This window comes from Saccoglossus kowalevskii, chromosome 15 (genome assembly GCF_978046115.1).
Source record: "Saccoglossus kowalevskii chromosome 15, keSacKowa6.1, whole genome shotgun sequence".
Classification (NCBI taxonomy): Eukaryota; Metazoa; Hemichordata; class Enteropneusta; family Harrimaniidae; genus Saccoglossus; species Saccoglossus kowalevskii.
The window spans coordinates 14,654,487-14,669,795 of record NC_140655.1 but is presented as its reverse complement, the minus strand read 5'-3'; the positions used below and the strand labels follow the sequence as shown (position 1 = coordinate 14,669,795).

At 33.4% G+C, this 15,309-nt stretch overlaps 1 protein-coding gene across 1 annotated transcript; it reads left to right on the top strand.

The window, feature by feature from the left end:
- The first annotated feature begins 3,654 nt into the window (after positions 1 to 3,654).
- LOC102809242 (protein SpAN-like) lies at positions 3,655 to 8,514 on the top strand. The gene is made up of 9 exons (XM_085490482.1): positions 3,655 to 3,749; positions 4,944 to 5,040; positions 5,139 to 5,337; positions 5,417 to 5,543; positions 5,676 to 5,745; positions 6,561 to 6,764; positions 7,104 to 7,230; positions 7,636 to 7,891; positions 8,144 to 8,514. Exons 2-9 carry the CDS (start codon positions 4,975 to 4,977, stop codon positions 8,373 to 8,375), a joined length of 1,281 nt encoding a protein of 426 aa, XP_085346608.1. The 5' UTR covers positions 3,655 to 3,749; positions 4,944 to 4,974; the 3' UTR covers positions 8,376 to 8,514.
- The last annotated feature ends 6,795 nt before the right edge of the window (positions 8,515 to 15,309 follow it).

The following is a 15,309-nucleotide window of genomic DNA, read 5'->3' as shown; positions in this document are numbered from 1 at the left end:
CACGGTAGTGGTTATAACCTTAACATAAAAATAATAATTATTGTTTGTAAAATGTTATTATTAGTATAGTTTATATAAATTGGGGCATCATTTGTAAAGCAAAATTTTACATTCATTATTCGGCCTTTCAAATTATGTAACGTTTCTTGCACTTTGATGGTAAATGGCGTGTTTAGTATTTCCCGTTTGTGTTAACGCATGAAATGGTAAAAATGTGAAATAAAGACCACCTGAACACACACACACACACACACACACACACAAACTTTTTAATAGCTGCGAGAGTCCACAAACCTGCACCTATGAACACAATGTTCGTAATCGAGCGGAAACAACTTTTGCGGCTTGTTAATTTGTTTTATTCACACAGAGCAGAATTCGAGGATAATCTAATGATAACGAATTTAGAGTCTACGTTTCAAGAATCCTTCAATCCACACTCAGATGCAATATTACAACTGTACCCATCACCAATCATATATTTACTGACTATTATTCCAATTTATATGTGTCAAAAAATGATGTTTAAATTATGTTTTTGGTTTATACAGTTATGGGTAGAGAACATGTTCTAGTCATCAATTTTCGAATACCAGCAATATCAATATTATATATAGTAAGCATTGCAGCCATCTTGAACTTTAAGATGTTGTGGATACTCTAAACACCATCTGATTCTTGCTTTCTGGGAGCAGAGGAATTCCTGTGCAATCATTGTTATGATTCATATATAATGTACATGTAGTGTACATAATTCACACACCACCAATTTGTAAATGAAACAAGCAAAACCCAAAGAAGTAAAATTACGCTCATGCAATTTTAAACACGTGTTAAAATTTTATGAATAATTCGCGCAAAATAACAAATTACTGTCATATCGGCCTAATGCCATTTTACTGCCGTGTTAGATATTATAAATAATTTGTGCAAAATGACCGATTTTTAATCAGATTAGAACTTTAACACTGAAACCTAAACCCGCAAAAAATATGGAAGAAATAAAAAAGAATACATCTCAGCAAAATAATGTTGCCCTACTAGATTCATAGAAAAGCAATATTTTCTAATATACAAATTAAGACAATCATATTTTCTGACACGGTTTAATGTTATGTTTGTATAGTATTAAGGCATATTTGATGTTCAATTCTAACAAAATGTAAATATTCTCTGTTGATTATGACGTGTTTTCAGTGTTTGAAACCACATATCATCACACTCAAAAAAGGCAAAACTAACATAAAGTAACGTAAATTAATGTAAATAAATGTATTTCGCAGCTATAGTGTTTTGTTTTACTATGGATACGATAGTGGTTATATAACCTTGACATAAAAATAATAATTATTGTTTGTAATAGGTTATTATTAGTATAGTTTACAGAAATTGGCGCATCATTTTCATTGCAAAATTTCACATTCGTTATTCAGCCTTTCAAATTATGTAACGTTTCTTGCACTTTGATGGTAAATGGCGTGTTTAGTATTTCCCATTTGTGTTAACTCTCCGAAATGGTAATAATGTGAAATAAATACCACCTGAATACTCACACACAAAAAAACACTTTTTAATAGCTGCGAGTGTCCACGAAACTGCACCTATGAACACAGTGTTTGTAATCGAGCGAAAACTACTTTTGCGGCTTGTTAATTTACTTTATTCACACAGAGCAGAATTCGAGGAGAATCTAATGATAACGAATTTAGAGTCTACGTTTTCAGAATCCTTAAATCCACATTCAGATGCAATATTACAACTGTACCCATCATCAATCATATATTTACTGACCAATTTATATGTGTCAAAAAATTATGTTTAAATTATGTTTTTGGTTTATACAGTTATGGGTAGAGAACATGTTCTAGTCAGCAATTTTCGAATACCAACAATATCAATATTATATATAGTAAGCATTGCAGGCATCTTGAACTTCAAGATTTTGTGAATACTCTAAACACCATCTGATTCTAGCTTTCTGGGAGCAGAGGTATTCCTGTGAAATCATTGTTATGATTCATATATACTGTACATTTAGTGTACATAATTCACACGCCAGCAATTTGGAAATGAAACAAGCAAAACTCAAAGACGTAAAATGACGCTCATACAATTTTACACACATGTTACAATTGTATGAATAATTTGCGCAAAATAACAGATTTTTAGGAGATTAGTAAAATAGAAAAAAATACATAAATAATTGTGCCATGCAATGGTGATAAATAAACAATATTTTATAATGTAGACCTTTCAGGCACTGTAGATCTGATATTATATTACATGTGTCTCAGATTGAACATTATGTTTCAATTATGTTATTCTATTATTCAAATGTTGGTAACAGCGACAATAACAAAAATCTAATAATTTTAATCACGATGCCGGAAAACGTTTTGTGCAAACCATGGAAACGATTGCCGGTTTCAAACCAAAACACATTTCCTTTTTTCTAGTTATTTATATTTAAGTGTAGTACTATATTCAACTAGAATTAGATTCTTAAGAAACAATTTTTGAAACGAAATTTACATACGCGAGAAAGTTAAAACTACTGTCATATCGGCCTAATGCCATTTTACTGCCGTGTTAGGTATTATAAATAATTTTTGCAAAATGACCGATTTTTAAGCAGATTAGAACTTTAACACTGAAACGTAAACCCGCACAAAATATGGAAGAAATAAAAATGAATACATCTCAGCAAAATAATGTTGCCCTACTAGATTCATAGAAAAACAATATTTTCTGATATACAAATTAAGACAATCATATTTTCTAACACTTTTCATTGTTACGTCTGTATAGTAATTGGATATATTTCCAACTTAATTAATGTAAATCAATATAATTCGTAGTTTGAACGTTTTGTTTCACAATGGATACGATATGACTAATTTTGATTTTGAAAAAAAATAACTATTATAAATAGAGTCAATTTGTGGAAACATAACTTAATGGTGTGGGTAAGAACACAAATCGAAGCGTAGTCAAATAAAACACTTCCATATATCCGATGGCGTCGTTAGACACGTTTCTGCCTGGCAAGGCGCGACAATATAACCCTGTACACCTGTATGAAGTCGTGGTGTTCTACCAAGTTTGTATCAATGTATTAATTTTTTTTTATTTCATCTGAAAATAATGTATTGTTTTCTTGTCCTGACCTTGTTAGTTTAAAAAAAAACATGTGAAGATGTGGTTCAACTCCAAAAACTGAGCTTAATATTTCCTGAATAGAGAGAATTGATTGTGTACTGTACATTATATTCGATCAAATAACTTGACGTAACTTGAATAGTTGACGTTTCAAGTCAGTCTTTCATGTCAGATCTTTAAATATCCGTCCCTTCAAATCACATGTTGATTTGTTGATTTATTTATTATCTCATCTTGTTTTGAGAAAGCTAATATTTTTAAGGCATTTTTAAGGTATGACTCAAAAGAAAACACTGTAAATGGAATGAACATATAAGTTACAAGTGAAAACAAATCAATAACCTATTCCTTAATAGTGTTACCTCTGACATGAAGCTAAATAGTTCAAAAAATATATCAATATCTTGCATACATTTTTAACATAGAATTTTCTGGAAACAGTATGTGGGTGCGATATATAGGATTTAAAAACTACGTCAGAAATATGTAAATTATTCTTGGCCAATTCAACCGCATATAAACATAGCGTGCTCTCAGGTTCAATTCATTCTGACACTACTGATTGTGTTTGCATTGTCTGCAGTATCTACGTGAGTATGATAACATTTATGCTATGAATTATTTGCAGCATATCTATCTATCTATAGCATCTCTCATGCATGAAAGTATTGATCATTCAAAATTCTTTCTTTGCATATACGCTTTTCATTTTTTTGGTTTATTGGGACTGCTAATATTGGCCACATAGAATCCGTTCTTGTGTATCTAAATTTTGTATTTTGCTTTCTTATTTCGGCTGAGATTCAAAGAATAAAATGTGTACATGTTTTATCCTTATTCTGACTATACAATGTACTTAGATTAAATGCGATCATAACGTCACTATTTAACGTGCAGTCTTGAGTACCTATATGTTAGCTAATTGAAAACATGTTTTGCAATTTAAAACTACGAATAGCACTAATCACATGGTAATTGTTTGTTGACACTCGCGTATATGTCCGACTTTCTTTGATATCCTATTTATGTTCGGTTGTGAGTAAAATGTAGTCTATACATAATAGCAACGTAACTCGGATGGTAAACACATCGTAGTGTAGTATATGCTAATATACAAGGTTTTGTATTTGTACGGCGATTTCCAAATGCATCTAAAATACGATAACAATGTTATAGATTGTTTTTAGTGTTATATATGTACCTTCCTCTCATTTGGATTGAAATCATTGTGTAATAACTATTCAAATAATATGACACATCGCGAATACTATTCACATTTAGCTGTCTTTATTTGCTGTGACGACACGTGATGTAATGTAGTTCAGATATAAAAATGACTATGAACGTTTGTTGGGTAGAAATATTAAAGATCAATACAGGCTAGTACTGTTTTAGTGTTTGTCCCAGTTGTTTTTAGTAATTAAGATGTTGACCAACATGATTTATGTACACGCATACTAATGTTGATGTCCCACTCAACTGTACTATGTACTGTGTAATTACTTAGTGAATATTGTAGCTGCATATTAGAAAAATGAATGAAATTTGTGTTTTGTACTATATAAATATTATCTTTTTATAATAATTATTTTTTAACCTGGCTGACTGAAATCAGAAAGCTAAGAATGATGGAAAACACAATAACTTATGACTGATAATGAGACAATCAATTTATATACAAATTATTATTTTCAGAAATCAAGGTATATTCAGAACTAAATAATGTTTATCATTTAGTGGTTTTACTGTGTCATTAGTAACGGTTTTAATATTTGATTCAACAGACTTGGTTACCGTTCAGAAGAATTGGTTACTATGCTTCATATTCAATCAATATGTATATTTGTTATGATGGCGATGTTTGTACATTGCATCAACACAGTAAGTGATAATTAACATACTGATATCAATCAAACTCATTAGTCTCAGCATTTTAAGTTATCGGATCAAGAATTTTAATTTTTTTAATACTTCAACAGGCAGCTTCTTCGGAACCACCCGAAGAAACGGAAAGTCCTAATACTATAGAGTCTGATATAAAGTTAACCGATGAGCAACTAGCTGAAATTAAAGCAATAGTAGCCGCTGAAGCAAGTGGGGTCGGTGCGAGAAAAGCTATAACTAGCCTTTCAAAGCGTTGGAATAATGCTATTGTGCCATATGTGATATCATCAACAAGTAAGTATATGTCTGTTTGATAGTTTGTGCTTTCATGTATCAAGTTTTCAGTACATAACATGTATCTATATTATTACAGGTCAATCTGATGCTGCCGTAATAAGAAAAGCGATGACCTACTGGGAGAGTAACACTTGTATTAGATTCCCACCGTATAACTCGGGCGCAGGGCATTCTGATAGAATTAGCTTTAAAAAAGATAATGGGTAAGGTTACTACCAATTTTAGTAACAGACTTTGAGCATATTAGTTAATGTCTGTGCCGTTGCCGTATTTGGCGTTGTTGTGTGAAGGTTTATATTATTAGTGATACATTTCTGTATATGTTACCTTTATAGATGCTGGTCTTACGTTGGTCGCACTGGTAATGGTGCTCAAGATATTTCTATCGGATATGGTTGTGCATATGTGAGTTACGTTTGTATTTAAGTGTCTTTTTTCTGGTATACTTTTGGGGTATTTGTTGTTTATGAAATAAATATGTGCGTGATATCAATTAAATAATAATTAAATTATAATTATGATGAATAGTCATTGTTACGTCAATACTGACATAAAAAAATGCGACTGTTGAATTGACCATAGCGTCGTTAGAAAGATATTTACCTAGAAATATAGTACAAAATACTACACATTGATTTATCTTGATAATATGATTATATTATAAAACTCGATTAGTAAGCATAGAATTTTTGATCATTCACATCGGGTAGTATGAGATTTCACATTCTGCGTAATCCAATCTCTGATAGCTTATAGCCTCTACAACACAGAGGCATGGAGACCAAATTTTGCAGCATTGAGCATTTGAGCATCTCAACACAGATACACGTGCCAATTGTGACAATTTCTTTCCTGACAATTCAGATATCAAGACAGAATATTCAATGGCCCAAATTATAATGAACATGACATATAATCCTCAATTTTGCTAAAGCATTTTGAATCAGTGGCGATCTAAAATGTTGTGCCATGATGTATTTTGACGATCTTGATTAATACATATTAGTTTGTCTGAATTTAGGACCAATTTTTCAAACAAAACCACAACAAAGCAATGCATACATAATACAAGGGTGTCAGAAAAATACATATAATGCAATATATTTTCAAGTCACACCACATTCATCAATTATCTTTTACATACTAGTAATTGATTATACAGATACTGACATTTTCTTATGTGCCCACTCACTTCTTTTGTATGTTGCTGCATTAAACAGAAAGGAACTATTGCTCACGAAATTGGTCATGCAATAGGATTCTGGCATGAACAAAGTCGCACAGACCGAGATGATTACGTTACAGTTCACTGGAACAACATCCAGTCGGGTAAAAGTCACAATTTCAACAAATATACCTCTGCGGATGTTAATATGTACAACGTGCCATACGACATTGGATCGATTATGCATTATGGTGCTAAGGTAGGACTATATTGTAAATATTAAAACATTAACTGTATTCACCATATGTGATCACTCATAATACGACCGGTCCTATGCAATATATCTTTACATTGGAAGCTTGTATATTAATTAACCCACCGAGTTCTAAAGTCAACTTTTGTCACCATTCTCAAATGTCAAACCTACATACTCTTTAAGTTTCCAAACTTATGCCCATTCTGCCCGCAATTGTCAATTAAATATAACCTATTTTGCCGAGAGAATAATTATGACTTTCAAAGGGGTATCGTGCAGTTACAAACTAAATGTCCCCTCATACATGCAATGTGTGATATTTACAAGTCAAAATAAATTCAGTATTTCAGCACGAATGGACAGGATACAATAACAGCGAATAACCCAGCTGACCAAGACAAAATGGGCGAGCGTGATTATTTGAGTAACGCTGATATTTTTTTAGCCAATATAATTTATGATTGCCCAGGTATGTATGTATGTATTTTTTTATTTTTTTTTATTCTATTTATTAATAATGTTACCCAGTTTATTCATTTTTGTGATGATGCAGATATACATCGCCAACAAAAATAATTAGCATCAGAGCAAATTTTTCATTGTTTTACATGTGATTGGACACACTTCGCCATACTACTTTATGGACAAACTTTTATGAACGTGCAAATATCAGCACCGAATAGCATGAACACACTTGAACGGTTACTGGCAAAGCTCATTTAAATAACACCTAATTTTATACAGTTGTGTTTTTTTTAGTTTCTGGTGATATCCAGTTATAATTTAGTTATTTCACTGTTTTTTTTAGCTATTCGAGCTCATTTTGTATCAATGTATTACGTTATAAAATTGTTGTTGATGACACATTTTTCAGCTCTGCCAAAAGCAAGCACAGAATCAGTGTATCCGGCGGTTGATCAATGTAAATCTCCATATAAAGTTAATAATCAAGCTAGTCTGAATCGGGCAAGACATGCGCTACAACAGAATGGAGAAAATAGAAGCTTCTGGGTTGATGGCACGATTTCAGGCAGTACAATTACATTCAGTGATGGTTCAACAATGTCAGTAGATTCGTCTTTGTTTCACAGTAATGAACCAAATGGAAGTGGGCAATGTCTCCATTTGTGGTGAGTTCAAAATACAAGGCCTGTTTTCATTATTACATTTTATTCCGTATTTGCTTTGTATGTTAAAACAGTTTGATGTTTATTTAAATACTGTCAGAATGACGATATACATTGCAGAGTAATTTAATTCATCATAAAATAGCTATCTGAACAACTTGTCATGCAGTACGAAGGTCGTGAGTTTATAGGTGAGTAAATAATTTTGAGCCCATATTGCCGTTATAAAGCGATCAAATACAATCATACTTACAGGTGGTACAACAATGACTGGAAATTGGATGATACGACGTGCGACTACAATCAGAAGTATCTATGTGCAGGTACAGTGATCGTTATGTGTATATATATGTATTATAGTTTTCCGCAAAAAGTTTACCCAAGGTCAATGAATACTCACGTTTTACATTTACATTTATACGGCAACACATTCACGTGTTCTGAAAATATTCCATGTATAAGTGATGTCTTATTAATAATGTTGTAATGGTCGTATATTCAACAGATTTACCGCGTCCTAGTTCTAGTACAGCGCTTCCGGCTAATGCTCAGTGTGATTCTGGATCTCTATTCCAAGTTGTTGACCAGGACGATTTAGAACGTGCACAGCTCGTAATTAAAACAAATGGAGAGAATAGAAATTTCTGGGTGGATGGGCGCTTATCAGGCAATACCATTACCTTCACTGGTGGTTCAACAATATCGGTTAATTCAGAATTGTTTCAACCAAATGAGCCCAATGGAAGTGGTCCCTGTCTCCATTTGTGGTGAGTACATATAATATATACTGTGTGTTATGTTGTTTTTCTTATTATTGACAGTGTACTATGGGAAATACAGAAAGGCTAATTACATGTTTTAGCACAATTTTAAAGTAAGACGTTTCTCAAAAATAAAAATAAAATATTGTCATTATATTTACATTTCCGACATTTTAGGATAAAATAAAATTTGATTGACAAAATGGTGTTAAAATAGAATTTTTAGTGTAACTTACAATTGTATCCTACGTCAAAAATATTTCGCAATATTTTAAAATTAAGCCAGGTGACATATCGTGAAAAATGATATTTGTTATCTCACAACGTATCTATTATATCAATAATTTCATTGGATTTGAAAAAAAAATCTCCTTATAAATATAAACACATTTTGACACAATTGCGTTTTACCTTCAGTTGCAAATTTATTAGCTTGGTGCTTACAAATGCAAACAATTTCATCGGATTAAAAAATCACTTCTGTCCTTATATACAGGTATTATAACAATACATGGAAATTAGACGACACTACATGCGGATATGCTCAAAAGTATTTATGTTCTGCTTAAGCTGTAAGTATCATACAAACTAAATAATTATAAATAGTTATAAATAATTATATGTGAGGTCTTAATAAATCTTCTCTTTTCTCGCGCCCACATTTGTTGTAAAATTAACTAAAATTCTTGATTGTATAATGTATTTCTGCTAGGCATCATGTTAAATGAATATTTTTAACTGTAGAGCTACCAGCCATCATTGGGGCGCCACTATCTGGCATCTGAATAGTTTCCACGGACATATAGCATGTATAGTGGAAAATAAAAAAATAGTACATGAAACAATTGAGCATAATGATAATGACATCTTCGAGATAGACACTGTTTTACTTTTGATTAATTGTAGTCCAATATTGTATTGCTGTAATTTTTTTAATGCAATTTGAAAAAAAAAATAATATTCTTGTTTGATACTGAAAGTAGATAATTATATATTATATAACTAAAATATAACTATATTGGATGCATAATGGCCTGATATTGAAGCAAACATCCGATTTGTTGTTTTATGAACCAATACAATAATTTATTAAGTTAGGCAAGTTAGGTAAACTGAAAATCCCTTTTTATTTCATTTTCTATCTAACGAGTATTGCTGCATGTCTTCAACGCAACCTTTTTGTGTATGGTAAACACGGTATGATTTATTGTCCAAATTACATCTTCAAATCAAAGTCTTAAATATTAATTCTTTTATTGCAGGAAATCGCAATTCAAACAAGAAGTGTACCTCATTCATGAAATCACTCCGCAAATTATATTACTGCAATCGCATGCCTCGTAAATAAATCTTACGTGTAGTTTAGTTTCATTCCTAATGTTATTTTAGTTTATTATTATTGTTATTGCATGCTATAAAACTTGTTGAATTGCAGAACAATAAATAATCTGAAGCATAAATATTGAGTCTTTTATCGTGAAAGTGTGATGGCATGCATTTTCGGTGTATGATAATTCTAATTGTTTGAAACTTCACAAAGGAGCAATTGTAGTGCAGTATTGTACCACAGTATTAAAGACCTACAGTCTATTATGCGTTCGAATTACACATAATTGATACTTCTCATGCGACACACAACGACACTTAAAATAAACTTGCTAAAAGTCTTAGTATTCTGAATATCAAGACCGAGCTGTGGGATTAAGCAAATTTGTTGTCTTTATTGTTCTTTATGAAAAAATAGGATGCCAATAATTAAACGTCGACAAGTAAACTCCGACAACATCAGAATCCACAGGCAACTTTACGATTGCGAAAGAAAACGGTACAACATAGCCAATTCAGGGAGAGATTCGTCAATCAAGAGGTGACAAGCGCATCCTGCTCTGTTGTGGCAGGCACCACACACCGACACTGCAATATGCATCACAAAACCGATCGGTGACAATTGTGTTACAAGTAGGACGTAGTGTGTACAAAACACAAACTACACTTACACTGGGAAGGTATCATGTAAACCACTTGATTACTTGTCAGAGAACACTTCCAGCTTTAAAATTCCTCGCTCTCCTTATAAAATTGCTTACAGTTCTACTAATTACTTAGGCGTACGTTATATATTATCCACCAATAACTATAAGCCATTGATTGATCACACAGTTTCTACGCCGTGTCTCTCAAAGGCAAGTCTTGCAGATACTTACTGCAGTATATTTATGAAAACAAGCCATACATGACACAATTATAATAATATAGTTGGAACACAAACATGTCAGATATAGATCCAGAAGCTGATGCTTAATTTTGTGTCTGATCGTCAAACGAGTACTTGCCCATATTGAGAGATATTGACTGGAAAAGCTTTTTAAATACATCTCTATATCGATGACAGGATGTATAATGAATATTAAATTTGAACATGATCAGTCAAAGCATGTCAAAAATATGGCACTAGAACAAAATGGCCGCCAGTTGGCTATTTTAAATCAGTTGGTCATTTTAAATGACGTGCATCAGGGTTCAATAATGTTTAATGTATGTACAAGGTTGAACAAAATCCAACTGTAGACAGCAGAGATCCTGTTGCGGAATGCCAGAAATGCTTGATTTTGATTATTTTGTATCACAAAAATGGCCTGCCGTCGGCCATCTTGAATCAGATCATGAAACAAATCGGTGTGCACATAATATATACATATATAATATGTACATGTGAAGTTTGAATGTAATCGGTCCAGGCACGGCTAAGACACACACAAGGGTCGGCCCCACACACAAGGGTCGTTCTATAAGTTCATAAAATTGTTTGACTACGTCCAAACTGGAACTGATATGCATTTACCATTAGGTAGACTATACGCCAATAACACGATTGCTGTTGACGATTCATTGCTCGACAACAATTCTGCGAAAGCAACATGTACGTGATTCTCTATCAATATGATTACAATTAAATTAACGAAACCATTTACATATATAAACTTGTTTCGAAATAAATAAACCAACAACAGTTTATGGTATCACTTCCTACCCAGACACTTTTTTCGAACATCAGCAATCATTTGTGGCAAAGGTATTTTCCCACAATATCGTTGTATCTGCCATACAACTTTTTGAGTTACAGTACAGAAACGGTATTGTAATAAATTAATGCGACGACATTGCTGAAGGGGTACACATGAGCTGCAGGCTCCACTTAACATGTCAACTGTAGAATGTACACACAATAGGCTGGAGAGATAGGAATATTGCTGTCAAGGTGTGGGAGGTTTATGATTTTAAAATATTTTTTTTTTATCGTGAAGTATGATAGAATGATGACCAGTAGAGTAATGTTTATATTCAAAGTAAATAAATCAGTGTCAGTTGTTTCTTTACCTCCAGACTTTCTATTTTCAAATTTCTCAGTTTTGTAAAAGTTAAAAGTTAACCAAATCCATAGATCACCGGTACTTGTCCGTAAACAAAAATTCATACAGTAGTACTCTAATAAACGTACGCCCTCACACACGGCGTTAGAGAGAATATGCGGATAAACAAGCCCATTAGCTAAAATCAAACACATGATGGCGGTATGAGACGATACAACTTTAAAGGAGAGCATCAAATGATGTAGGTGGATAGAATGATTTTTAGTGAATAAATTGATCTGAAACAGTTATACAACACCAACACACATACCCTACGTAAAGTATCAGAAAGAAATGAAAGAATGGCCGTCCCATCCTCGAAATCAAAGTGACACGAATTTGCCTGATTAGCAACTGTAATTTCCAAAAGCTGAATATAGCCGTCAACAAATAATGCTGTGAACAATAATGGTCGAGGTAGGTGGATATCCATCTGCGAAAGCCAGATATCATGAATATTGATGATCTCGAAGCGCATTTTTTGATACACTAATAAAAAATGGAAACTAAGAAAATGTGATGTACGCGGAACTAGATGCATAGAATTGAAAGGGGAGCGATCATATCACCCCATCGTGGGGTAAAAACTGAGTGGAAGAACCAAAAGGTTGCAAAGTTCTACTGAATCCAAGTAATCTAATTGTCATTTACACACGCATAAAAATGTTAGGGGAATATGCTTTACATATAGGAACATAGAACAGTAATACTTAATAAATGGAAACTGAAAACACAAAAAACCAAGAGGAGAAGGTTTAAAATGAGTGAACAAAGAGTGATAGAGAAGAAATGCCAACTATAAAATAAATGTGCACGTACTAAATTGTCTTGAAAAACTAAATGTACTGGGTGAAAGTCAAGGCTAACATCGAAAACATTAATACTAAAATATTGAAGATATAGTACAAACCCCTCCATCAAATACTATATCAGTCACTGACAAGTCTGGTCATGTGCTGCATGTACATGTTGAAATTAACTCTTTAATGTGTATTGTGCCATCGGCAGACACGAGTGTGCCCAATGTTTACAGCAACTAAAACGCCATCTCAACAAAATTAATGATGATCCTGTTATTGGTGGTGATTTTAATTGGACACTTGCACCTGGCATTGATCGTAATGGCGATAGAGAGCCAGACATGCACACGTCCCATGCTCTAAGCTTTGTAATTGAAATGTTTAAATTGATTGATCCATGGCGACATCAACATGGCAAAAAACACAAACTTCACATGGGTGCGGATTATCGTAATGACACCACGTACGCACATTTGGTTCACACGCCGTTCAGTATTGTTTGAAATCAACAACTTGCATGTTTAGGGTAGGCATTTTAAACACATACTACAGGAATGTTATAGTTTGTTTACAAATTGTATTTAATATTGGCAACTTCGCAAGGCTTTAACCGTGAGACACATCCCTGGTAATCACGTGATCGTGTCACTGACTACTGCGATTGGCTGGTGGAATGTTTACTCTGTCACGCCTTAGAGTTTTATGGCAGATTTTTTAAGATTTTGTTAGACAAGATGAGAGAATAAATAGAGAGAGAATAAGAAGAGAAGGGGCAACAGGGCGTTACCTCAACTGACGGTTTAGATGAATAAAGCTGGACTATCTGTAGTGAACTAATGTATCGCAACGTGTCCCCTCACCACGACGACCCTTTCACAACAGGGGCGTGATAGCACTCTCATATGCCTTAAGGGATTTTACATCTATAAACACATGCACAATCGTTTGAACGCTATTCAAATAAGCTATCAATTCAAGACAACTTTCTAGCGCGCATCAAACTGACCAGTATGGTGTTTGAATATTAATGTTCTTCAAGACGCGGAATATGTAAATGTCATTACTGAATTATGGTCCCAGTGGCAAACCCAACGTGATGCTCTCAAAAATTTGCAAACATGATGGAACATTTGTAAACATGATATCAAAGTGTTGTCCAAGGAATAGTGTAATTTAATGCCATTTTAAACAAGTGAATAAAGACAACAAGCGAGCCTTAATCAATAAAATGTAGCCTTGTACTTATCAGGAAAAACGCTACTCTTTCACGCCTCAAACAGCACGAAAACGGAGGAACTGCTATTCAAGCCCGTCACAAATATTTAAATGAGTGGAATGTTCCCAATTCATTTTTTTGTCAAACTTGAGAAACGGAACAAAAAATAAAACACATATATAGCTCACATTAGGCGGAAAAGTGGCAGTCACATTGACTATCCTTGAGAGATACGTGATATCACGCAAAACTGTTATACACCGCTTTACAAAACGAAATAAAAATGGGGAAATCACTTGTCTTAAAAACTTGTGGTTAGCTTCCTGTGTAATGATTATTTAGATCTTCACGAACACACTTATTTTGCGTTCAGTTATTGGTTCAATCATTAATCCTGAATAAGACTGCAGTATCCCAGTATATTGACGAAACAATCAATCTATTGCGTGAGGCTGTCAATTACTGTAACATCACAAATACTCTCTTGGATATTTTAGCTTTTGACCAGGAAAAAGCCTTTGACAGAATCAATCACACTTTCTTGTTTAAGACATTACGTGCATTTGTTTTTTGGGCACAATTATATTCTTTATACATAACAAATGCCAATTATATTCAGAGTCAGAGCGAATTGCGCCCTCACATCATCTATTATCAAGGCATTCGTCAGGAATTCTTGTTAATGCAATAGGGCCGTTACTCAATAAAATCAGACGGGAAACTGGGGAAACTGAGCAAACTGGCAGCGAATGTTGAGGATATAGATATATTCATTAAACAGTTCTTTAATAATCTGCCAGAACGGTTGAACATTTATGAGAGCACATCCAATTCCAAAATTTACTTTCAAGAAATCAAAGGGACTGTGGGTTGACAGCTGGGAAAACATTAAAAGCTCACTTATGGGTATTACGTGGAACTGAACTGGCCTGAAATATTTGAGTGTGTATTTAGAGAACAGGACTGGAAGGAAACATTTCATTTGTCACAATTCTACGATCTGCTAAAACGTGGTTTGACAGTTTCCAGGTGGTGGTTCGTTATTATGTCACCCCACCACACAAATGAATTGTCATCCTGTCAGTGTCAGTATTATAGTACTTTTTGTCATCATCACTGCAAAAGTTGCTAAGCATATCTGCTGACGGGGTTCTCAGGTTGTTTTTCTTATATACAGTCATTTGTAAGTATTTGTATTGTTTAACTGGGTTATTTGGGCTTTTTGGGAGCTGTT

Bases quoted from the DNA above. Each gene is read 5' to 3' on its own strand.
- LOC102809242 (XM_085490482.1), top strand. From the start codon at position 4,975: ATGCTTCATATTCAATCAATATGTATATTTGTTATGATGGCGATGTTT. The intron at 6,765-7,103 runs GTAGGACTATAT...AAATAAATTCAG, and splicing joins TTATGCATTATGGTGCTAAG to TATTTCAGCACGAATGGACA. The intron at 7,231-7,635 runs GTATGTATGTAT...CACATTTTTCAG, and splicing joins TATAATTTATGATTGCCCAG to CTCTGCCAAAAGCAAGCACA.